This window comes from Stegastes partitus, unplaced genomic scaffold (genome assembly GCF_000690725.1).
Source record: "Stegastes partitus isolate 25-593 unplaced genomic scaffold, Stegastes_partitus-1.0.2 Scaffold781, whole genome shotgun sequence".
In the NCBI taxonomy this organism is placed as follows: domain Eukaryota; kingdom Metazoa; phylum Chordata; class Actinopteri; family Pomacentridae; genus Stegastes; species Stegastes partitus.
Window position 1 is genome coordinate 25,748 of NW_007578512.1, and position 23,800 is coordinate 49,547.

Sequence of the window (23,800 nt, forward strand, 5' to 3'; positions counted from 1 at the left end):
CAAGCCAGCGCTGAATAAGCAGCAGCAGCAGGGAGGCGGTTTTGTACTCAGAAAGCAACCAGACATTCAAAAGCAGCCTGTTTTATTTCAGCTCAGGCCACACAGGTGGGGGGGGGGAGAGGGCGAGAAAGAAAGAAAGAAAGAAAGAAAGAAAGAAAGAAAGAAAGAAAGAAAGAAAGAAAGAAAGAAAGTCACAGTTAATCTACAGGAAATTTTCTGGCGTGGCATCTGGCTTTTCAGAGCCCAGTTACATTCCTCCACTTGGATTTCCAAAGCAGTGTGGAATCCTGGTTTGTGACTTTCACATATAATTGGCCTATAAAACCCCGCAAATATGTAGAGCTGGCATTTAAGTGATGGGATGTGAGCTAGAGTAGGTCTTTGTAAAGAAAAGGAAAAAAAAGGAGTTAAATTGCAAAATCAGGATTTTGTTGAGTCATTTCATTATGTTTAAACACATTTCACCCCACAAAATAGATTAAATTAATGGACTTTCATAACTTGATCTTGAACGCTGCATTTCTTGACTAAACTTCTGCCCTGTATGTGCCTACATTCTGCCGCCTACTTTCCAAACTCTCACTCACTTGTCTGCAGGTGGGTTCCCTTTTCTGTTGGGTGTGTTCTGATTGGACATCTTGTTCGGATGCCCCCCAGTCTTGCCCTCCGACTGGCCATCCCTTATGTCTCTGGCCTGTCTGAAGTCTCCATGTCCAGCCCCGCGGCCTGCACCTCCTCCTCTACCACCACCACCACCACCACCTCGCCCGCGGTGGTTCGGCTGCCTCAGAGAGGTTTGAGGTTTGGCTGTGGAGAGAGACAGAAAAATGAAACTATGGACTTAAAATAAACACACAAGCATGAGCACACATCCACACACAGCCTGACTCAGCTGAACCTGATGCTGAGACAGGACAGAGTGTCTGTCTGGAGGGCACGGTGTCTTAGATAGTTCAGTGTCGGCAGCTTCAATCAGTGAGCCATCAAGAACCAGCAGCAGCACAATACTGGAAATTAAAAACACCATTTTTAGAAGTTGAGAAATTTGTCCTGTACCTATGATTTTGGATTTGCCAGTTTAAATTTTCAACTGGATTGTGTAAATAATAAACAAATGGAAGGTTGAGGAAATGCACCTGTTTGTTTGAGATTGAGATTGGAAGAAGGATGCCACTCACGTGTGACAACTATGAAGCTACAGCAGGATGATAGTTAGCTTAGCATTAGCACAGGAAAGACAGGGAGCCTACCAGCAACACTTCCACCCATCCCACCAACGCTCGATGCAGCTGGAGCACACCAGCTCACTGGTAAATCTGCTCAAACACTGTAAAACTACTCCACAATATAGAGTAACAAACTGTAATAATTCAGCCATACATTGTAAAAATAAATAAGCAAAAATATATATATATATAAAAGAACGATGATAATTCAGCAGCTTAGGCGTCCAGGAAACAAAAAACAAAAAAACACACCCTTTAAAAAAAAAAGTTCTCTAATTTAAAACAGATTTCTAGCTTTAATTTTATACAACGTGATGTGGATTTGTTTTTCTTTTAAATGTTTAATGAAGGATATTTATATGTGCATATATTTACAGCAACAAGCTTGAATTTAACATTTCTATCTGTTAAATAAAAAAAGAAATATTTGTTAATTTAAGCTTTATTTGTGAAAATCTTTGTGTTTTTATGTCAAAAATTTTTTAACTTTCCTTTAAAAAAATGCAAATATTATGATTATTCCCAATGACTGATTACAATTATTTAAAAAAAAGACCTTTGAATTAATAGAATAATTTAGTAATTTTATTTATATTTTGGTCTATTCCAAAAATATGGAATAAATCAGTAAAATGAAAAGCCAAAAAATCCATTAAAAAGCTATTTATTTATAATTCAATTTAATTTTTAATTTTTTAATTTTTTTGCTGACTGGAAACTGATTCTAAAGAAGAATAATGATATGGAAAGCTCCACCGTGCAAGTTCACAGGATTGTTTCCTCAGGTTGGTTATGATGGAAGTCTAAATCCATGTTTTTGAGACTGTCATCAGTACACTGCAGATCCAGAGCTGAAATACTTGGCTATGGCATTGCACATTTGATGTGTCTCCTAACATATAAAAAACACCATTCAGAGATGTTAAAAAGGTCAACATACTTCTGAGTTTTATAGATATATACATAAAAGTGGTATCAATTTTGTCATTTAACTCTCAGCAAGAAAGTCAAGAAGTGTATTTCCAAAAATGCTGAATATTTGCTTTAAATAATAACAAAATGAAAACACACATTACAGATTAACCTTGTAAATGGGCCTAAGTTTATGTTGTGTTTCAGTGATTGCCATTAATAACTTATAAACAGTCCAAAAAGTCTATCCAGTAGAAAGATCAAAAGTACAATTATCCAAACACAGCACAAACTAGTCCAGCACTTTAATATTACATCATCCCATCACAGCCTGACGTCACACTTCTGCTGCTGACATCACCAGCAGACCTTGTTGTTCATAACCCTTAGTCACTTCCACTCCCACATCACTCTGTCTTTTTCACTTCTTCCTCCCACAGTCTCTTCTTTTGCCTTTACTGTTGTCTGAATCTCTTTTTTTCCTCAGTGAGCTCTAGAACTTTCTCCTGCTTTCTCATCCGCTCCGTTCTCTCCTTAAATCTCTCCACAACGAGCAGCTTCGTCGGCCAACGTCTTAAAAAGTCACCGATAGGCAATTTCAGTTTCTCATTCTCATTCTGTGGTCACCCTCTGAGCCACTGGCAGCCAGTCAATTCATGAATCAACCAATCGATCAATCAATAAATCTTGCACACAGACGCACAAAGCAGAAACTTAGCAGGCGCAAGCGTGAATCCACATGCAAATACAGGCATTACCAACACACTCACTAAGAGCAGACGCTGCATCACCTCACCGGCATGGACTCACAGTCCCTGGTCTGTCTCTGCCTGAATATCAATAACCCAGGCAGGGAGGAGAGAATGAAAGAGAGTGTGGGGGAGAGAGAGAGAGAGAGAGAGATGGAGAGGTTGATTTGTGAATCAGCTTCTCTTCGCTTGCAGCTGAGTCTCAGCTGCTATAGGCTGCGTTAGCCTCTAATCTCAACACCCCGCTCTCCCTCTCTCTCTCCTTCCCTGTCATCTGTCCTCCCCCCTCCCTCCTTACCATTTCACCATCCCTGTCTTTCTTCTCCTCCAACCGTCTCACCGCCACTCCTCCTCTCGCCTCTTCCCCTTTCTCTCCATCCTCCCTGCACTCCCACCTCCCACTTCCTCCTCTGACTCTCACAGTATTCTGCAGCATCACAGTCTGGCAGAGGTGTACGCGCTGCAACTGGAGTACCAAAAAAAAGAAATTTGTGTTTCTGTGTGTGCATGTGTGAAGGGGTTAATGTGACTGCATATGTGCATGTGTGGTAGTTTTAAGAAAGGGCTATTACGTGAATTCAGAAACATATGCGGATAGACAGTAAGCGTGTGCGAGCCGACATGCTTGTACACCTGATGCATTGTGTGTGATATTCTTAGTGGCCATAGGACTGCAGGTCTCCACAGAGCGCCGGTTAAAAGAGGCCAGTCATTCATCCACGGCCCGTCAGGCTGCACTGCACAAAGCATTTGCTAATGTTGCATTGTCACAGTACCGATGCAGGCGCTGGACACCAGTTCTATTTTTCTCTTGCTGCAGCGCTACTTCACTGTACAGCGAGACGAATCTGGAAAAGGTTTGGAAATATTAAAGAAGCTGAACGGTTGTTTGAATGAGCTTGGTGTTTTGTAGAGTGACAATGAGTTGGAACAAAAGCAAAATGAGCAGGGAAATATACAGAACTCCTCTAGTGTCAGCAGAGAAAAAAAGAGCCATTTAAAAATCTGTGCTTCTGATTCAACTGTGCCCACAGATTTGCAAATTACTTCTTTGATCACAAAATGAAAGTGACGAAATCTGTCAACTTATGTCCATTGCTTTACAATTCTTTGTCCCTTGAAGAGATAAGTCATAGGCATGGATCGCAAAACCGTGAGCACAAATTATAAATCCACGAGCATGCATTTACACATGACCCTTTTTAATTTATCAGACACAAGAGTCAGAAAAGCAAACTGCTCTGCCATCATCAACGTACAGCAGATATATGTAGTTGGTTGCCCACTGAATAAATCCAGGTCTGTATCATTTCAAGCGCTGGCATCATGTCTTGGCCTATTTTGTTCATTTTATAAACCTGTGACAAGTTTGCATGATGCAAATAATGATTTTCAGACTGTTTTAACTTGATATGTGTTAGATTTTGACAGCTGTTTTGTCAATAAATGAATAAATTAATTATTATTTTCCCACAATAATACTGATTAGAATTCTTAATCTTGTCAGTGTGGAGGAGACAGCTCTGAAACTGTATTCAGATGTTTGTGAAAATGAAAATTATGGAATATTAAAAAAAAAACAACAACAACAAAAAAAAACTCTGAAGAGATTAAATTTAAATAATTAAATAAAAAATTACAATTAGGTCTCTGACCAACTATTTTCCTGTGATGGCTACCTTATATATACTTACATATACTTATTTTGACATTACTGAATTACTGAATAAATTAAATAGAAGCCATGAGGCATCAGTGTTGATTTTCATCTAAGAATTCTCTTTACTGTGTTATTAAACATGCTTGGAACAGTTATTTACACTTGAATGAAATTAAAGTCCTTTACAAACATGTACTATTTTATTTCACAATGCCAGGCTATTCACTATTTTATTTTAAATATGATTTTAAGTAAACATACACATAACTGATTGAATCTTCAGCCGGCTGTGGACCTTTGAGAATTAAAAGTACAACAAAAGGTTTTTTTAAATTTACCTGGAGGTCCATTTTCACGCAGAAACGCCACAGTGTTAAATCCTCTCTATTTTATTGCTAATTTGTCGAACTAACTGTGTACTAATGAATATCTAAACCAGGGATCTCAAACTCCGGTCCTCGTGAGCTTCTGTCCTGCAGGTTTTAGACGTTACTGCAACACACCTGACTCAGATTAATGGATCACTAGCAGAGTTGTGTAGAACTTGACAACAAGCTGTTGGAGATCCATTAATGTGAGTCCGGTGTGTTGCAGCAGGGAAACATCTAAAAACCTGCAGGACAGCAGCTCACGAGGACCGGACTTGGAGATCCCTGACTCTCTTTAAAGTACTCTGTAACCCTTTGGAGCTTTCCAGACGACAATAAAATGATCTGTGTGTTATTGCAGATTATACTTGTTCATAAATGTTACCTGCATTAAGATCTGATTGTATTTCAAGAAAAAAAAAATCACACACGCAGATCCTTTACTTTTTCATGCCACTCTAGTTGTTTGTATACGACTCACATCTTCGCAGTAACTGATTTAAACTACAGCCAATTACTTTTGATAATAATGGAGGGGTTTTTTGTTTTATTTTGAAAATCCTGTTATTCCAGCTTGTCAAATCTGAGTATTTTCTGGTTTCTTTGCTCCTTTATTAGAGTAGACTGAAAATCTTTAGATTCTGGACAAATCAAAACTTTAAAGGACATGATCTTGGCTTTGGGGAAACACTGATTGACATTTATCACCACTTCCTGACAACTTATATTCAATTAGTTGCAGCCATAATTAATTAAATATTACCGTTGAGGACGAGCGGTGCAGCAGGTTTGACCCTCATCTGGGTGTTGACCAGGTGGGGTCGGCCCGTCTTCTTTGAGCTACGCTGTCGAGCCACCACCTTGGCTATGTGGGCCGTCTCATTGGCCCCTGAGGCAAAATAGACCATCTGGAGGGAGGAAGGTCAACAGGCATACGTGTAAGACAGTGTTAGAAAGTCTCCACAACACTGAGGAAGATATGAACAGCAGCAGCACAAAAATAATGATCTGAAATAACTTTGGGGATTTGTGGTGCCATCAGTTTTACCCATGGATGTAGAGTACGCGGCCATTGTACAGAGACTGTGGCAGAACAGCAAACTACAGTCATGGTCAGTTATCCATATGTTGGAGATAGGTAATGGAGTAGTTATTGTCAAAGATTTGGCTGTGATAGGTTAGTGTGCATAGTTTTCAAATTATGCACCTTGAATCTTTGATATATTGTTGTTTAGGGAGCTCTAACGTAACGCAAATATGCTTAAATATTAGAGGCAGAATGTACATCAGTGAAATATCAGAATCATTGCAGAAGAAAACTGTGTCGAGTATATTTATCAGTAACAATTTACTGGTAACTGACCTGCTGTCATGAGGCTCTCAATTAAATCTTGACTACATTTCCTAAAAAGCTAGAACAGATTAGACTCGGGTGTTCTGTGGCACCAGTGAAAATAATCAGTTTCAGATTGACAGTAACAGTCAAGGAATAGAAAAAACCATGACAGTAGACATCTAAATGTGTTGTCTGTTCATTCATCCATCTTCCAAATCAGCCACCCCGTGTCTGCCATCCACACACCTCTCCGGTGCGGTTGCGCTCCATGCGGACTACGGAGGGCATGCTGGCCAGCAGTGCGTCCAGGTGGTTGTGTCCCATGTGTTTGTGTGGTATCTGCTCCCCGGTCAGCTCCTTGTACTCCGTCTGCAGACGTGACAGCGACACTCCACTTTTGTTGGCCTGCAGGACGGCCCGCAGCATCTTCTTCACCAGCTCCACGTCAGCCATCTGAGAGAAAAACAATGAAAAGAGAAATAAAAATGCACTTCATGGCAACATTTCAGCAATTTGTAATTCCAAAACCTTGTCTGAAAGTGAGCTGATGATGATGCAAACCATTTCAAATTTGCAGTTTGCAATCAGACCTAGTTCACGCTGGGAGCCACCGGCGGACTGGTTGGGCAAGTTTTTTATTAACTGTAGATCAGATTAACAGACAAACGGTGTGTATCAGTCAGGCTAAATCCCTGTTAGAGACTACACCTGCGATTATAAATATTGGTTCAGAACTTTGAATGGAACGTAGTTGAGCTAGTTTTCTATGTATACAGTCAACTTCAATATTTGCTTTATAGATAGAGCCACTATCTGACCAAAACAAACACGTCTACCACTGAACTTTAATCAACAGAGAAGAAAGGTCATTTTACTCATTATTTTAAGCCCGATTATTTTAAGCCACAAAGTATTACTGTTATACTACTGAATCGTGTTGTAGAGGCTGTCACTCCCTAGAGAAAAACACTTTCAGTTTTCATTTTGCCAAACCAATCCACCCTGCAGAGGAATTTTCAGAAAATGAAACTCCACCAAGTACAAACCTGGCTCCTTCTTATCTCCACAAAAGAGTATAACCGCTTCAGATTTTAAAAAAATAAATCAAAATACTTGGTGTCATGTGAAAATCCAAACTGTGGCGGACGTGGAGACACACCCTTAACAATCAGCTTCAGGAAAAGGAGGAATGCACCAGTGCAGTTTTAGTGCACGTAATATTGCTATTATTTCAGGAATGACGCCCTTGTTTGCATTTTATCGTCTTTCTAGATTATTCTCTATAAGCCTTTAATTAAAGAATCCAGAAATACATCCACATGCATGCTTTTCTGTTCTGATGCGATGAAGATGAGGATAAAATAAAGTTGCACTGAAGACAAATGAAGTAAATTCGTCAGGTCTCCTCTCCTGTTTGTTTCGGACTCGGATGTCTCCAGGACACTTGTTGATCGTCCACTTTCTGCAGAGGGAAACTACGAATGACGTAACGCGTCACACTTGGACTCCACACCCTCCATCGGAACTAAACTATTTGCTCGGCTTTTTTTTTTCGTTTTCTGAACAAAATTGTCGTTTTGTGGGCCTGGAAAATAAAACAGCACCGACAGCACGTACCGGACCCGGTAAAGCAGCGATACACCACGAAACACCGAGTTAATTCCTCCTGCCAAACGCCGGGACAGCGACTCGTCAAGTTGGCTACAAAACGCTACCACAGTACCGGAAGCACAAAACTACACCTTCATAGTAAAACAAGAAACATCAGCGGGATGGCTTTTACCGTGCAATTTTAGTCACGCTATTTTATTATGAAAGTAATTACCGGAAATAAGATTGTGCGTTCTAGCTAGCTTACAAACTTTTGAGCCATCCTACCCGAGAGTATCCAAACAGGCAGAACAAACACCCGGCAAAACTTTGACAGAAGTTAGCGTTTTTAAAACTGAATTTAAGTCGCATTAGAAGCAAAAAAATTAAATAATTCTACCTTGCTCTGAAGGGACGACGTGGTGAAGTCGGGACCTGGTGCAGTCGCTGTCAGTGCTGTCACCGCCACGGGGCTGAGCTGCGGCCGGAGCTCTGTCCCCGGTGTCTGCCTGCCAGCCGGTCCAGGCTCTGCCTCTCCTCCGCCTCCTGATTGGTCGGTGAGCTGGGCCTCCGGCTGCTTACACGTCAGTATGCATCCGGAGACACATCCACCGGCCGTCCATCCTAAACCAAACATTATTACTTTATCTGCATGAATAAGTGATGGGATAATAAGCTTACTTGTTTACTCCAATAACATCCACTCAGTTTTTCACTTCTAATAAAAGACAAAAACTCATTCTCAACTCAATTATTTTTATCACAACTTTTTTTTATTTTTTTTTTTTGAATTAATATGCTAACTTTACTGGGTAGTGATTTAGTTAATTAAATATTAATAAAACTGAATTGTGTCCAACGCAATTTCTCTGGAGATGAAGTTGTAAAACAGTTTAAAATTAAACTCATAACAATATGCTTTTCACAACAATACAAAGCAGAAACTTTGCCTTTATAAAAGACAACCTGAAACAGCACAATGCGCTAACTGATTAAACGACTAATCATTGCGCTGATATATCAATATTAAGGTGATTGACAAATATTCACATAATAAACTCTCTTAAGCTGAACATTTAATATTGCAACAGGCCTGGCAGTGTGTAAAAGATGTCAGACGAGTGAATTACGTCATCACAATTTCCTGTCCTGGCCTAAAATTGCTTTATTTAGTCCAGCAGTAATCAAAGAAATGAAATTCACAATAATACAAAACCAAGAAAAACATCAAATTGGAAAAGTGAAAAAAGTAGGAACCATTTCAGCTCAATTGACTAACTGACTAACCTACTAAAAAATGTAACACTAATATGCTGATGATAACACATATTCACATGACGCTCTCCCTACAGTTTAACATTTACCCCGTTGAACTCACTGGCTACCAACACTTGTTTTGCAATGTTAAGGTGACTAACAAATATTAATATGAAGGCCTGTCTATGGTTGAACATTCAATATTGCAACAGACCTTAAAGAATGTACAAGATGTCAGAAGTAAGGCAATAAGTCCATCACAGTTTCTATGGAAATAATGTTGAGAAATTGCTAATTTTGACCAACAGTGAAAAAAAAACTAATAGTATTTCCCATCAAATAAAGGCAAGAAATGTCTAGCAGTAATGAAACAGTTTAAAATTTGATTTATCAAACATGTAAAACTGGATCAAATTCTCACACTGGAGAAGCAAGAAGCAGGTTTTTAAAGACATTTTCAGTAATTATCAGGACAAATCCGAATTCAGTGGACTAATTGCTTAAGCTGTTAATCACTGCAAAACTAAAGCGTTAATGTGATTTGAAAATATTAATAATTCACTTTCTACAGTCTACATGTAAGATGCAGTGTGCTAGTATAAAGACATATAATTAGTATTAATAGTATTTATTGTGTTATCTTGAACTTGTATAACTGTTGCCTCTCCTGTAAACTATCTTGATTTTGCTTTTGCTCCATTATTAAAATTAAAGATTAAAATATCAGCAAAACTATAAACTGACTAATTGAATCTCCAGTCAGAAGCAGGTTTATGTCACAGACTATCCGCCGCCACTAGAGGCGCTACTTCTCAGTTTTTCTTCTTCTTCTTCCTTTTAAATTGTCCCCGGAAATGACCTCATATAAACCGAAAACACTCCCGGATTTCCAGCTGGCGTCCAAAAAGTGACAACAGGATTATTTACTGCATGATCACATCCAGAAGCTCAATTTAAAGACAGGAATCTTTGTGCCAGGTGAGCTACATCACAAAATACAGTCATTCTAAGTTAGCTTCTTTACAGCGCTGTTCTTGCTAACTTCAGCTAGCCTGCTAACGTTACAAACCCACTTGGCTAGTTTGGGCGTTATAAAGCTATTCTAAATGAATATCAGACTAAACAGATAGCAATTTAAAAATACTACATGTATGGCTGTGAGGATTATTGTGAATATAGCTTGAGCTCACAATGCAGCGACAATAAAGCAGAATAGTTTTGTGTGTCATGACATTTCTCAAAGGGTACTTTGTCCCTTTTTTGTTGTTGCTAAAGCTATTAGCTCCTTTCTTGTTGTCTGTGTTGTGCAAATGCGATATATTTAGCTTATTGTCTCATGGCAGAATAACTTTCAATCCTTAGAGGAGCTCATTTAGCACCTGACCTTTTAATTAGGAGTACGAAGAAATGCTAGCTTGCGTTAGCTAAGGTTAGCTAGCCACAGTTTATTAGCTGGCAACTGATTGAATGATTAAATAAGCTCATTATTAATTGATGTTTGTAAGGCTTAACAGTTAATCGATTTCAAACCAAAATCGCAATTTGAAACATTTAGCATATCGCAAAGGCTGCAATTCAGGATAAATATGCAACACTTTTGAGCCAGAACTTATTGGTTATTATTAGAACTTTATTTCACCTAATTGCAGACAGTGCAATACTTGCTCCTGAGCCTTTAAGGTCTTAAGAGTGAGTTTTTTTGACATTTCACAAAATATAATACTGCATCAGAATCAGTGTTGTTGCTATTCATTGACATATAGATATCTGGCTGCAACAGTAAAACAAACAAAAAAAATAAATCCTCTTAGAACAAAATAATTTAATGTGTTTTTTTAAAATAAAAAAACCAACAGTGGCATCATGTAAACAAACTAGCTGGATTGAAACCCTGAAAATAAAAAAGTATTTATTAGTTATGATCAGGGCTGATGCTGGTTAATAACGTCTAACTCAGTGAAAGCAGAAAATGATAGTAATATAGAGCGTTTAAGATTTTGATGGTGTCTCCTGTGGTAATGATCCATCATGCTTTAAATGTATTGCACAATAAATGTGGAAATTAAACTTTAAAATTGACAAATTGTAATATCTGAAATTACATATTGCTCCTATTTTGTTTGTTAGTCTCTTAAAGATTAAATGAGATGTATTAACGATGAAATACACGGATATAATTGATCAAAGTAATGGAAAAGCACACAAACTTCCCTACATGTTCATACTTCTGGAATGAGTGTCATATAAATATAAAGCTATATAAATATGAGCAGTAATGTTGGCCAGTAAACGCTATACTTCCTTATTTCAATGGTTCCATGTAAAGTATTGAGCTAACATCCATGTGTCGTTCCTATGGAGGACCTAACTAGATCTTGCCCTCCCTTTCTCAGTTCAAATCAGCTCTGACGTTCTGTGATGCATCACAAAGCTCCCTCCCTTAAACCACATTCCTGTGTTGTGCTCTCCTCTCGCTGGAAAAGAGGAAGGGATGTGAAAGTAGAGAAAAATTAGCACTGAGCCTTGTCTTTGTACTGAAGGTGAAACCATATTAACTTTTAAATATGGCTTTGAACAGACGACATTCTTATACTCCCAGGGTGAGTAACATGGGCTCTTCAAATAATGCTTTATTTTGTACATAGGCGATCATTTTGATTAATGCATTTGAAAAGTAAAAAAGATGTAACATTATAATGGTAAAATCTAGAACAAGTAAGGGTTTGCGGCACTCACCATGAAGTGGACGTAGGATTCACCGTCTTGCATGTTCAATCTTCAGCAAACCAAAAATGTAAAAATATAATACAGGTATAAATACAGAGGGTCCTGTAGAGAAGATAAACTTACTGTCCTTACATTTAACTGACAGCCAAGTTTTTCTCTCATTACTCCAAAGTCGTATTATGTAGATCCTTTAAAATGATCTCCCGTTTTCAGCGTTTCACCTTCTATTATCCAGACGTAATAAACCTTTCCTATCTGGTTTTCTGCCCTGTGGTTTAAAACTGTGAGGCAGCGTGAATTCACATGTTCCTCCAGCTCTATAAAAGGATTAGAGTCTTACTGCAGCCCTAGTTTGCCTTGAATGAGCATCTTTGTCTGAGCGAGGCAGAGACCCAGCTTGTTTATTAGGACGTCTGTTGTTGTTCCAGACATATGACCGGTACTTGAGCGTGTTGCTGTGCTCTGCAGCCTCAGGACTATCTTGTCCATAAAACGGTTTAATTCCTAAGACTGCTTGTAATAGCTGGAGCAGGGAGAACAATGGGACCTTACTGTTGCACATAAATCATGGCTGTTTGTTTGCATCTTTTGCAGGCAGATTAAACAGTATTAAAAATGTACTAAACAATCCTCCTAAATCATTTTTGCTTGACAAAGTGTAAGACATAAAAAGACATCATGCCTGAAGAATCCCGAAATGTAAGCAATGAATTCTGTGGTATGTAATGACCTTGTAATGACTCCTGTTTTACTGTCTCGCTCCTTCCCGTTGCTATTCAACCTTCTTCTTCTTTCTTTTATCCACATTTTTTAACCCTTCTGCCTCTTTCTCCCCAAATCCTACAGCTGACCAGCCCACTGATCAGCAAAATGAGCAGTTCAGGAACAGTGGAGAGTGGGAAACCTCCCAAGGTAATTAAGCCACAATAAAAGAAAATGAATAAATAATGCATCAGTTCATGAAATTGTGTGTCCTGACTCACAGTCTCTGATCCTCACATCTTCTCCTCCTCTCCCAGATTGGCTCTATCGTAGAGGTGACAGGCAAGGGTCAGCGGGGCACTGTTGCCTACATTGGCGCCACCCTCTTCGCCTCTGGGAAATGGGTGGGTGTCATACTGGATGAGCCCAAAGGCAAGAATGATGGCACCGTGCAGGGGAAACGCTACTTCACCTGTGAGGAAAATCATGGCATATTTGTCAGACAGTCCCAGGTTAGTGGCATCATGATAAATGTTTGATGTGCACATTATGTTGTGAGCATTATAAATTACACATATTAGTCACAGGATGTATTTCTGATACAAAATGTGCATAATAACCACTGTGAACATTTTATCAGCCTTTTTCTCTCTTTGCTTTTATTTACAAACGGACATCTGTAATTTGTTCCTGGTTTGTTGTCACGCTGACCTGATTACACTCCTGTTTCACCCTGTGCAGATCCAGGTTGTGGAAGACGGCTCCAGTGCCACCTCACCTGATACTCCTGAGTCTGGCGCAACAAAGATCCCGAGACAAAAAGGTGAGCAAGAGCCACGCAAACCTCATGTTTCAGAAACACAGTGCGTCAGAGTAAATAACAGTAAGAGCAGATGGTAATTCTTCATTTGTGTTCTCCAGACATTCCTGAGACTCCCAAAACAACCAAGCAGGTAGGCAACCGTACATTTTCCCTCACTGTTTTATTTTGTCAGTTCAGTAAACTTGTGTTTTTTATGACTTTACCTGAAAATGGTTTCATTTCTGTAGATTATCATATATGTACTGTGGATTTAACCAATAGGGCTCATCCATGTATTCACTTAATTTGCCTTTAAGGTAATAATGTCCTTTTCCAGAGCAGTTATGTTGGTTTAAATGTGTCAAAGGTGATTAATCAGTGCTGGAATGACTTTCAAGCCTCGCTGGGATGTCGTTTGCAGCGTGACCCTGACCACAAGTGCTTTGTTTCAAAATCTTCCCCCAGTTTTCTTCTCTTTTTGTTTTTACTATACAAACAGGTTTCAGTTTTGTGTCTCAGCCTGTAAGCTGACTTCTTATTTTTGTTTTCCTGAATACTTTTTGCAGATACCAGTGAACGTTAAGAACGTTAAGGTAGAAATATTTCAATTCAGCACACTTGCTTTGCCTTGGTTGTTATTGTGAATCGCACTAATGTGGCCACTTGTCTTTTGCATCCAAGTCTATTTCTCATCTGTTGATTTTTGCACGGAACCTTAAGACGTAACTTGTGATTGATTCATTTAATTTTTGCTAAATATTCTCTTGGTTTTTCCACTTTATTTGCTTTTTAATTCTGGTGAAGGCATCTTGTGATACGTGACGATCATCATGATGGTTTTCTTTACATTGCTTGTGGCCTCACTTTTCAGTGAAGTTTTCCCACAGTTTTTTTTTCTTTTTTTGCATGAATTCGCATTTCATTCCGCTCTTGTGTGCGTTGGATCAGTGAAGTAACTCTTCTTCGAAATGGTGTTGATTGGTGCATGCAGCCATCAAAGTTCTGATCAGTGACTATAAACTAACAGTGGGTTTACATGCTTCTTACTTGCTGCTAATCTCTTATCTCGCTTCGCCGCTGGATGTGTGTGTATCTGTGCGTGTGTGTTTGTGTGTGTGTGCGTCCATCTTTCTCTCTACACCTCACCTCCTCCTCTCCTCCAGTCCTCTACCCGCCGCTCTGCAAAGGTGAGCTTGTCCACAGCAGACTGGAGGTCAAATAGGATCGAAACAGACTGATTCTTAGAAAGAGGTCGATTTTGAAAAGTTTTGACATTTTAATGTTATTTGAAGTCTCTTTTATCTTCAGGGTGATAGTTATATGAAGACTAAACATTCAAACTATTGAAATCTTACCAAAGGCAGTGCATTTTTGTGCAGATTTCTTGATTAGTTGAAACCTTTTTTAACCTATTTTCAAAAGCAGGTTGTGCTTCTCTGCACTACAAATGTCACACACAGTTTAAGACTAAAGCTTGGTGTTAGTGTGACTGACTCAGTAGTTATGTGTATGAATGAAACCACAGTGCGACAAGGTTTAATTATCCAGCTTAAGGCTAACTGTGCAGCATTTAGTTTTACATGTAACCCATCTGAGTCCTAACACAGTCTCTGTGATCACGCTGTGGCAGTGGAGCTCACCACGTCTCACAGCAGCTACATCCCTCCCCTCCCTCTTGGTACGTCCCCCCCGACGCCCCAGCCTGCCGCTCATGGTACGCTCGGTTATATCAGAGAACCTCACCTGGCACTTCACAGGGTGTGAAAACTGTTGAGTGTGTCGTCCTTCACGGCACAGGTGCATCGGTGTGTCTGTGAGAAGTTGTAGGACAACATCCCTAGAGAGGGGACACTGGGAGGTGATGTGTTTGGTCCTGGAAGACACATAAAATTGAGATTATTGTATTTTATAGCATGAAATTTCAGGAATTAATCTAGCAATGTTCACTGGGTTAATCAAAGGTGCGTGTTAGCAGAAGCACTTGCTTTGGTGATTGCATTGTTTACTGACGTTTAAATACTAACACAACGCCAATCCTTCCTTTCTCAATCTGCTTCATTCCTCGACTACCCCCTCTCGTTACTCTCTGACACGTCTGCCTTTGTTGACAGGCGTCTCGTGAGAGTCTCTCGACCTCGCTGTCTGGTGATGTCAGTGAGGCCGGTCTGTCCTCCCAGCAGGGTGCGCTGGGGGCTCCTGTCGTGCCTCAGCCCAGCGGGTCGCCTGCAGCAGCAGCAGCCGCGCTCCCGGCTACTCCAAGCAAGGTACATCACTGACTGTTGGAAGAACATATGTGTGTCAACAAACAAAGAAAACAACTAAAGGCTCTTTTTCAGTCCCTCCAGTGTTGTCAGTACATCGCCATTTCATTTTTATTTTTCCATCATGTTCGTCATTTTAATATCTTTGTTCTATTTCATCCATGTTGTTATTGTTTGACCAGGGGGAACCTGTCATATCCAAGCAGGTAGAGTTTTCTCATGGCTACATGCATGCTGATGATAGCTGGCATGAGTTAACTAACAAACAGAAGGAAAATGACCCCAAACACACCTTCTTACAACTTTGCTACGGTTCTGAAATGTCTTCACGGTGAATTTTGTGGTGATGATGCATGGTTTAACTTGGCAAGACACTGAAAAAAATACTCCACTACTTCCACCACTGTGTTTGGAGGAAATGGATTAATTTGTCTTTGTTGCCCTTTAATCTTTCTGTTGAGGTGGTGTATTCAGAGGTTGGAATTGAGGACATTATTTGCTAATGAATTTGGGGGAATATTATTGACATATACAAACTTGTTCTGGGTTTTATTTAGTGGGACTCGATTAAGGTTTGTTTCATTTCTTTTCAGTTAATCTGCTAAATTTGTTGATCGTTCTCGCTTTTCTTCTCACCCATCTATCCATCCTTCTTAGGAGGAGGAATCACTGCGAGCTCAAGTCAAGGACCTGGAGGAGAAGCTGGAGACTCTGAAGATGAAGCGAACTGAGGACAAGGCCAAGCTGAAGGAGCTGGAGAAACACAAGATCCAGCTGGAGCAGCTTCAGGAGTGGAAGACCAAAATGCAGGAACAACAGGCCGATCTGCAGAAACAACTCAAAGAGGCCAAGAAGGTACTCAGACAAAAAACAGCAATTATTTTTTGTAATTCAGAGTCACACAATCAGGATGTTTTCAATATACTGTGGCAAAGAAGAAGTTAAACTTTTCCAAGCCTGTAAGCATGAAAGAAAAGCTTCTTTAATCATCATACTCCCCTTTGTAATGTTTATCTTGTGCCTTCTCCTCTTTGTAGGATGCCAGGGAGGCCCAAGAGGCCAAGGACCGCTACATGGAAGAGATGTCAGACACAGCAGATGCCATAGAGATGGCCACTCTAGACAAAGAAATGGCTGAAGAGCGAGCAGAGTCCCTGCAAGTGGAGGTGGACTCACTGAAAGAGAAAGTGGACGAGCTCTCAATGGACTTGGAGATCCTTAGGCATGAGATATCAGAGAAAGGTGTGTAAGAGGAGCAATGAAACAGTAATGAGGCTGAGTACACATTTAAAAAGACTTCTTGTGTATTATAACTGTCTCTTACTCTTTCTTTCATCTCTTTTTTTTCCTACAGGCTCAGATGGAGCTGCCTCAAGTTACCAAGTCAAACAGCTGGAGGAGCAGAACAGCAGGCTTAAGGAGGCTTTGGTCAGGTCAGTAAATGTTTCTGTAAGGGCCCTTTGAACAAAAGGCATACATTAAAAAAAAACAAAAAACTACTGTTCACTATTACAGATGCATAATGGAATGTACAAAGTGAAAGATTTTCATAACAATGTGGAAATGTTGTCTTTCATCATCACTCAATACAGCTAACTCCAAAAATTGACTAGAAATCAAAGCATATTAACTCGCATCAACTCTGTAACAGAATAACTAACGCCCTAGAAAACTGTCTGTCCAGTTAAAAAAAAAAAAATCCAACTACATTCTGCTTCCTCCTCAGGATGCGCGATCTGTCTGCCTCAGAGAAACAGGAACATGTGAAGCTGCAGAAGCAGATGGAGAAGAAGAACACTGAGCTGGAAACTCTGAGGACTCAGAAGGAGAAACTGCAGGAAGAAGTCAAACAGGCAGAAGCTACTATTGATGAACTGAAGGAGCAGGTGAAACAAGAGACAAGAGAATAGACAGTGTATACAGAGGAGGAGGGAGTCTTTGCTGGTGCTTTGACATGATTACTTACAGACATTAACAAATATAGAGTATAGTTACTGATTTTCCTTTTAAATTTATGATTTCTGAGTCAAAATGTAACTATATGCACACTTTATGCCTTCCTGTCTATTCATGTGTGTGTGTTCATGTACCAGGTGGACGCTGCTTTGGGGTCAGAGGAGATGGTGGAGACCCTGACGGAGAGGAACCTCGACCTGGAGGAGAAAGTCAGAGAGCTGAGAGAAACTGTCACTGATCTGGTCAGTGCAGCTGCATTTCTAATTTATCTTCAGTGTTGTCACCAGAGATGTGTGTATTTTCCATAGTAGCCCAAGCTACTTTCATAATAAAAGTTGTTAGATTACATTTCTGTCATTCAATAAATCACTAACAAGATGGTGAAGGTAACCAGAAGCAATTGTGCAAAAGTAAAAAGAAAAGGAAGTAGAGAAGGACCAAGATAGGATGTTTAGGAATGCTCATATGCCTTCGATCAACCAATCACCAAACCTTTTTTTTCTTCTGTGTCAATAGGAAGCCATCAATGAGATGAATGATGAGCTCCAGGAGAACGCCAGAGAGACGGAAATGGAGCTGAGGGAGCAGTTGGACATGAGTGGAGCGAAGGTCAGAGAAGCAGACAAAAGGGTGGAAGCTGCTCAGGAGACTGTGGCTGATTACCAGCAGACCATCAATAAATACAGAGAGCTCACCGCCTCCCTTCAGGTAGGTGGATAGAGGAAACACATGACTCCATCAGGGTAGCAGCAGACATGTACGCTAGTCGTGGAAGCATTCGATTTGCAGTTTGTGCTAAACACTGTGCGCTTTTTTCTGTCCATTAGGAGGCCAACAGGGAGCTGATCAGTCAGCAGAGTGCAAATGCAGAACAAGTTCAGCAACCACCTGCAGAGCTGTTTGACTTCAAGATCAAGTTTGCGGAGACCAAAGCTTATGCCAAGGTAGGACATGAGTAGGTAGGACAGAGTTCACCAGCGTTGCCTTTGGCTTTTCTCTCTTACTTGAAGACCAACAATTTCTGTGTCTCCAGGCCATTGAGATGGAGCTGAGGAAAATGGAAGTGGCTCAGTCGAACCGACAAGTGTCCCTCCTCACCTCCTTCATGCCGGACTCCTTCCTGCGTCACGGTGGAGACCACGACTGTATTCTGGTGCTTCTACTCATCCCCAGGCTCATCTGCAAGGTATGAGGCAGTATGACAGCTTATTGCAATTGTGCTGAGTTGGTTTTGGAACTAATTTTGCATTTGTATGCTCTTGCTTGAAGGGTGAACTGATCAGCAAACAGGCCCAGGAGAAGTTTGACCTGAACGGGAACGTGGTCCAGGGAGCAGGGCTCAGAGGGCCTCCAGGAGAACAGCGCAGTTTTGCTTCAGGACTGGTCTACTCCCTCAGTCTGCTGCAGGCCACCCTGCACAAATATGAACAGTAAGCACTGCAGCGCCATCACTAACGTGTCAGGAAACAAAGTATGGTATTGTAATAGAAGAAATTTCAAAAATGTGTTTAAGCTGCTGTGTTGTACAAATGGAAAAACTCTACAATGATTATGTGTTGCGATGTAATGTTGAACCTAATTTACCAGCTAGATGTGTTTGTCTGTTCTTTTGCTCTTCCCTGCCCTGGTTCTAGGGCTCTGAACAGCTGCAGTGTGGAGGTCTTTAAGCGCATGGGTACACTCTACTCCGAAATGAGCTTCCATGAGCGCTCTCTGGATTATTTCATCGACCTGCTGCATAAAGACCAGCTGGATGAGACTGTTCAGGTGGAACCCCTGACTAAGGCCATCAAATACTATCAGGTAACAAAGAAATATTTCTTAGACGTTATCAAATAAAAATACATCCTAAACCACTATGTTTATGTATGTACATCCTCATATACTCAGTGAAACCGACATTACAAGAAGAACATCTAGTTGTATTCAAATTGTGTTTTCTTAAATGTCAGGTAGCTAACTACTGTTTTCTCTTCCAGCAACTGTACAGTGTCCATCTGGCAGAACACACTGAAGACTGCACAGTGCAGCTGGCTGATCACATTAAGGTACTTCAAGCGGGTCTAATCGTGTCGTTTTGACTTTTTTCCTCCCTTAATTGTGTCACTTTTTTTTCCCCTAAGGAGAGAGAAAAACACTGTTTAGACAAAATAGGATAAGGTTTTCTCTGACTAACCGATGGCACCGTCTCACCTCCAGTTTACGCAGAGTGCCCTGGACTGTATGGGAGTGGAGGTGGCTCGTCTGCGGGCGTTCCTGTCCCCAGGGCAGGAGAGCTCCGGCCTCTCGGTTCTTCTGAAGGACCTGGACACTTCCTGCTCTGATATCAGACAGTTCTGTAAGAAGATCCGCCGCCGCATGCCTGGAACTGATGTTGCCGGAGTTCCTGCTGCTCTCAATTTTGGACCACCGGTACAGAAACAGACACATCATACACACAAGTGAATGACTAACTGAGATGATTATTGAAACTAACATGCACATGGGAGTGACGGAGCAACAGTGTACGTTTGCCTGATGTTTCATGTCTCATCTGGCAGGTGTCGGAGACGCTGACGGAGTGCAGACGCCAGTTGACCCGTGTGGTTGCAGTTCTCCAGGAGGTGACTGCAGCTGGAGCTCAGATGGTTGCTTCTCTGGGAGAACAGGAGGGTCTCAATGCCCTCAGACTGGAGGATACTGCCTGCAAAGTTGTGGAACAGGTACTGTCATGTTGTTTGTAACTGCCCAATCCACTCTACACATTAATAAAAGACTCCTTGGTGATGCTTAAACACTGATAGAGTTTTGGTTTCAGTGCATTTGTTGATAATCACAGGTACTCTCACTAAAGCTTAGCCGAATTATACTTGATTATAATAATAATAAGAATTCCTATTCACAACATAACAGTGCAAATTAGATTATTAAAAACATTCAAATACAGTTAGGTTGTCAGAAATGTGGTGAATATATCCCAGAGTGCTTTTGTTTTATTGCTGCACTAAAGTAGAAATCAAACAAACTAAAATAGGCATGCACCGAATAATGTTGGAATTATGTTTTGTATTTTAAGACACTTGTGTTCTGAGCATCATCCAGAACATTAGTAGTTATTGCACTATATGGAAGTGGACATAAGATGCCACCGTCTCACTGTGTTCTGCATCTGCACTCTGTTCTTCAAGGTATACGGCACACATGGCGTGAACGGGCCAGAGTTGCTGCGACAGTCATGCAGCTCTGTCATCGCTACCATGAACAAGATGGCTACAGCCATGCAGGAAGGAGAGTATGATGCTGACAAACCACAGGGGAAGGTATGTGTATGTCTTAACTTTTTTAAAAATATTGATTTATTACAAAAGTTAGACACTGAAACCTCACTTGTTGGCCATTTGTGTCCTTAGACCTCTCCAGTCGAGGTAAGAGCATCCACTGTCAGGGCTGAGATGACTGATGCTGAGGGTCTAGGAGTCAAACTAGAAGACAGAGAAACGGTCATCAAGGAGCTCAAGAAATCCCTGAAGATTAAGGTAACACCCTGAAAAAAAAACAAAGAATTTGTCTTCCAGTTAAAGAAGAGCAAAGATGAACAAGATACATAACTGGTGTGGCTGTACTTGTCTTCCACAGGGTGAGGAGCTGAGTGAGGCCAGTGTCCGCCTGAGCCTGTTGGAGAAGAAACTAGACACCTCCACTAAGGATGCCGACGACCGAGTGGAGAAGATTCAGACCAAACTGGACGAGAACCTCGCCCTGCTGAAGAAGAAAGAAAAGTAAGACTGATGAAGATTCTGCGTCCTTCTTTGTTTATCACCTTTCTCTTATCTCCCTATCCATACTTTCCTCCTCACTCACCCCCCATTTGTTCTTCATCTTCAGGGAGTTTGAGGAGACGATGGATGCTCTGCAGGCTGACATCGACCAGCTGGAGGCGGAGAAGGCAGAGCTGAAGCAACGCATCAATAACCAGTCAAAGATGACAATTGAAGGCCTGAGAGGTCCGCCTGCCTCAGGAATAGCCTCCATCGTTCAGGGATCTGCAGGAGGTGAATTACTGTGCAGTTATGGCCACATCCTGTCAGCAGATGGAAACGTTGGCATTTTATGTTTGACAGAAGATGCAACATCCTCCCACGTAACCTTTAGAAAATCAATTTTAACCATCTGATAATGCAATAGGGTTTGCATTAACTTAAATTTAATTGCATGGGATGCAAGTGTATTTTTCCTACCAGGCGCTAATTATATTTTCACAAAAATAGTCTCCAAAGTTTAGGGAAAAAAAAGACAAATGTCAAAAGAGAAGCACAATATGTCACAGTGATTTTGTCTCTTACTATGTTTCCTCTCCTTCCTCCAGCAGGTCTGCCTCCATCCATGGCAGGACCAATGCAGGTGGTGGACTCTCCTCTCCTCAGGCAGCAGGTTGAGGCTCAGAGACTCGGCCTTAAACGCCTTAAGAATGAAAACAACAGGCTCAAGGTACACTGGATTAATATTGATATTATTATAATACCGGGTACTGTAACCTCACTTGTATTGACCCAGACTGTATTTTACCTACAGGCGGAGAAGATGAGAGCCCAGCTGGCCTCCCTTCCACCACTCTGCCCTCCCAAACTCCCGCAAGTGTCCAAAGAAAGCTCCATTCCTCCAGAAGGACTAAACACAGGCATCTATCGCAGAACCGACCAACTGCTGGCAACCCTGCTCAAACTGAGTGCAGAGGTTAAAGTAGTGGACATTACTGGGAAGACAACAGGTAGGTGCATGTTTTCACTGAAGATATGTTTACCCTCCGTCAGTGAGTTCTAAAGTAGACTTTTGTGTTTTTGCTGCTGCTGGTGTCAGAACTAGCTCATTTTTCCTCGTCTGTTTCTTCCAGTTAGTTCCAGTGCACAGCTACTGGAACAGACAGCTCGACTGCAGAACCTCAGCGATGCTCTGGACAAACTCAAGGTCACACTTTCAGACTCATCTTCACCTAGCCCATCAGCTGACAGTGATATAAAACCATACAGTCCTCTCAACTGTCAAATTCCAACCTTTTCTGTTCCAGGGTGAGGTAGCTGAACATGTGGTCTCTTACCAGCCTGGAGCGAAGGCGTCCTCTGACTTTGCCACGTTCCCAGTGTCCTCCTTTGTTAAGGTAGCCCCACGCAAAACATCAGTCACATGATTCAACAAAGTTTTCTTACCCTGCACACAAGATTTTCATACTTATGACAGAAACTGTACAAATGTAGAATTTCACCATGTGTGTATTTGTGCTTTTTCCCAGGCCAAGGAAGAGAAGCAGGGAGGAACGGTGTTCGTAGGTCGTGTTGCCATCCCATGCACCCGCGGACAGGAACAAGTCCACCGCCTCGTCCTGTCGCAGCAGCAGCTGCAACAAGTTCACCGTCTGCTCATGGTCTGAAGTGCTGCATTGGCCTGCAGCTGTGATTGACAGCACATCAAAAAATAGCTTTTTTTTTTTTTTTCTCCTCCCCATCCTCTTCTCATTCCAGCTAACATTTCACTTCAACATTCTCCTCTATTTATCCTTTTTGCTTTCCACTATTCTCAGGAAACTGTATCTGCAAAGTTATAGCACTAATACATTTGGTTTTGGATATTTTTTTCAAAAGTCCAAGACCTTTTGAATGTCACATGAAGGTGTCTTGTTTTCATCATTAAAACAGTTTGGGTACCAGTTTTGCCAACTTGTTGTGGAAACAGGGAAAACTAACAGGTCATTCTTACTGTACTTGCACCAGCTGATAGCTGTTTCCCTTTGTATCTTTTGTATTTGTAGTAATTCAGACAATAAAAGTAAGCAGTTCAACTTCAGAGCAAGAGACATCATTTCTGAATGTTATGCCTGTATAATGTGCTATGTAATGGGTTTTTAACACTATTTAGCTGCTTATATGAAGATGAAAAACCTTTGTAGGTGATGTTATGATAATATAGCAGAGCTGTATTGATACTGGCCTGGGAAGACAGATCCAAAGCAGTTTCTTAATCACGTCTGATTTTAGCCATCATAGAAAATCCCTTTAATGATTGTCAATGTTCAAATAAGTGTTCAGGCCTTTAAGAAAAAAAATCTCTACACTACACTTGGACCTGTGAAGAGACATAAGGACCATTATGTAATAAAAAAGGTATGACATAACGTACAGCTGTAACAAGTAAATTTAAAAATAAGTCAAACACTTTTGTCCTGAAATCCTACTCAGCTTTAATAAAACAAAGCACCTGAAACATGCAAGGTGCAAAATTGA

General features: G+C 40.8%; 2 protein-coding genes across 6 annotated transcripts in view; one reads left to right on the plus strand and one right to left on the minus strand.

Moving 5' to 3' along the window:
- Nucleotides 1-11,905, minus strand: part of tdrd7b (tudor domain containing 7 b) — a 27,868-nt gene extending 15,963 nt beyond the window's left edge. Inside the window, exons 1-5 of the mRNA XM_008292057.1 lie at nt 11,835-11,905; nt 8,242-8,465; nt 6,498-6,704; nt 5,679-5,823; nt 588-807 (exon numbers count right to left, since the gene is read on the minus strand). Of these exons, the coding sequence (XP_008290279.1) occupies nt 588-807; nt 5,679-5,823; nt 6,498-6,704 (572 nt within the window). The 5' untranslated portion in view covers nt 8,242-8,465; nt 11,835-11,905. The remainder of the gene's footprint in view (nt 1-587; nt 808-5,678; nt 5,824-6,497; nt 6,705-8,241; nt 8,466-11,834) is intronic.
- Nucleotides 9,939-23,363, plus strand: LOC103364794 (dynactin subunit 1-like). 5 transcript variants are annotated; one of them, XM_008292055.1, is made up of 30 exons: nt 9,939-10,076; nt 12,672-12,737; nt 12,845-13,039; nt 13,269-13,350; nt 13,449-13,480; nt 13,896-13,922; nt 15,441-15,593; nt 15,773-15,796; nt 16,248-16,445; nt 16,628-16,832; nt 16,945-17,023; nt 17,317-17,476; nt 17,684-17,788; nt 18,063-18,254; nt 18,374-18,490; nt 18,580-18,732; nt 18,816-18,976; nt 19,181-19,349; nt 19,526-19,594; nt 19,746-19,958; nt 20,087-20,248; nt 20,714-20,845; nt 20,936-21,061; nt 21,162-21,304; nt 21,411-21,577; nt 21,892-22,013; nt 22,098-22,293; nt 22,417-22,490; nt 22,591-22,680; nt 22,813-23,363. In XM_008292055.1, the coding sequence occupies exons 2-30, from the start codon at nt 12,696-12,698 to the stop codon at nt 22,948-22,950; spliced, it is 3,726 nt and encodes a 1,241-aa protein (XP_008290277.1). In that variant the 5' UTR covers nt 9,939-10,076; nt 12,672-12,695; the 3' UTR covers nt 22,951-23,363. The 5 variants fall into 5 exon arrangements, with proteins under 5 accessions (XP_008290277.1, XP_008290273.1, XP_008290274.1 ...); XM_008292051.1 differs by lacking the exon at nt 9,939-10,076 and adding an exon at nt 11,602-11,698; XM_008292052.1 differs by lacking the exon at nt 9,939-10,076 and adding an exon at nt 11,602-11,698 and having other exon boundaries at nt 21,895-22,013.
- The last annotated feature ends 437 nt before the right edge of the window (nt 23,364-23,800 follow it).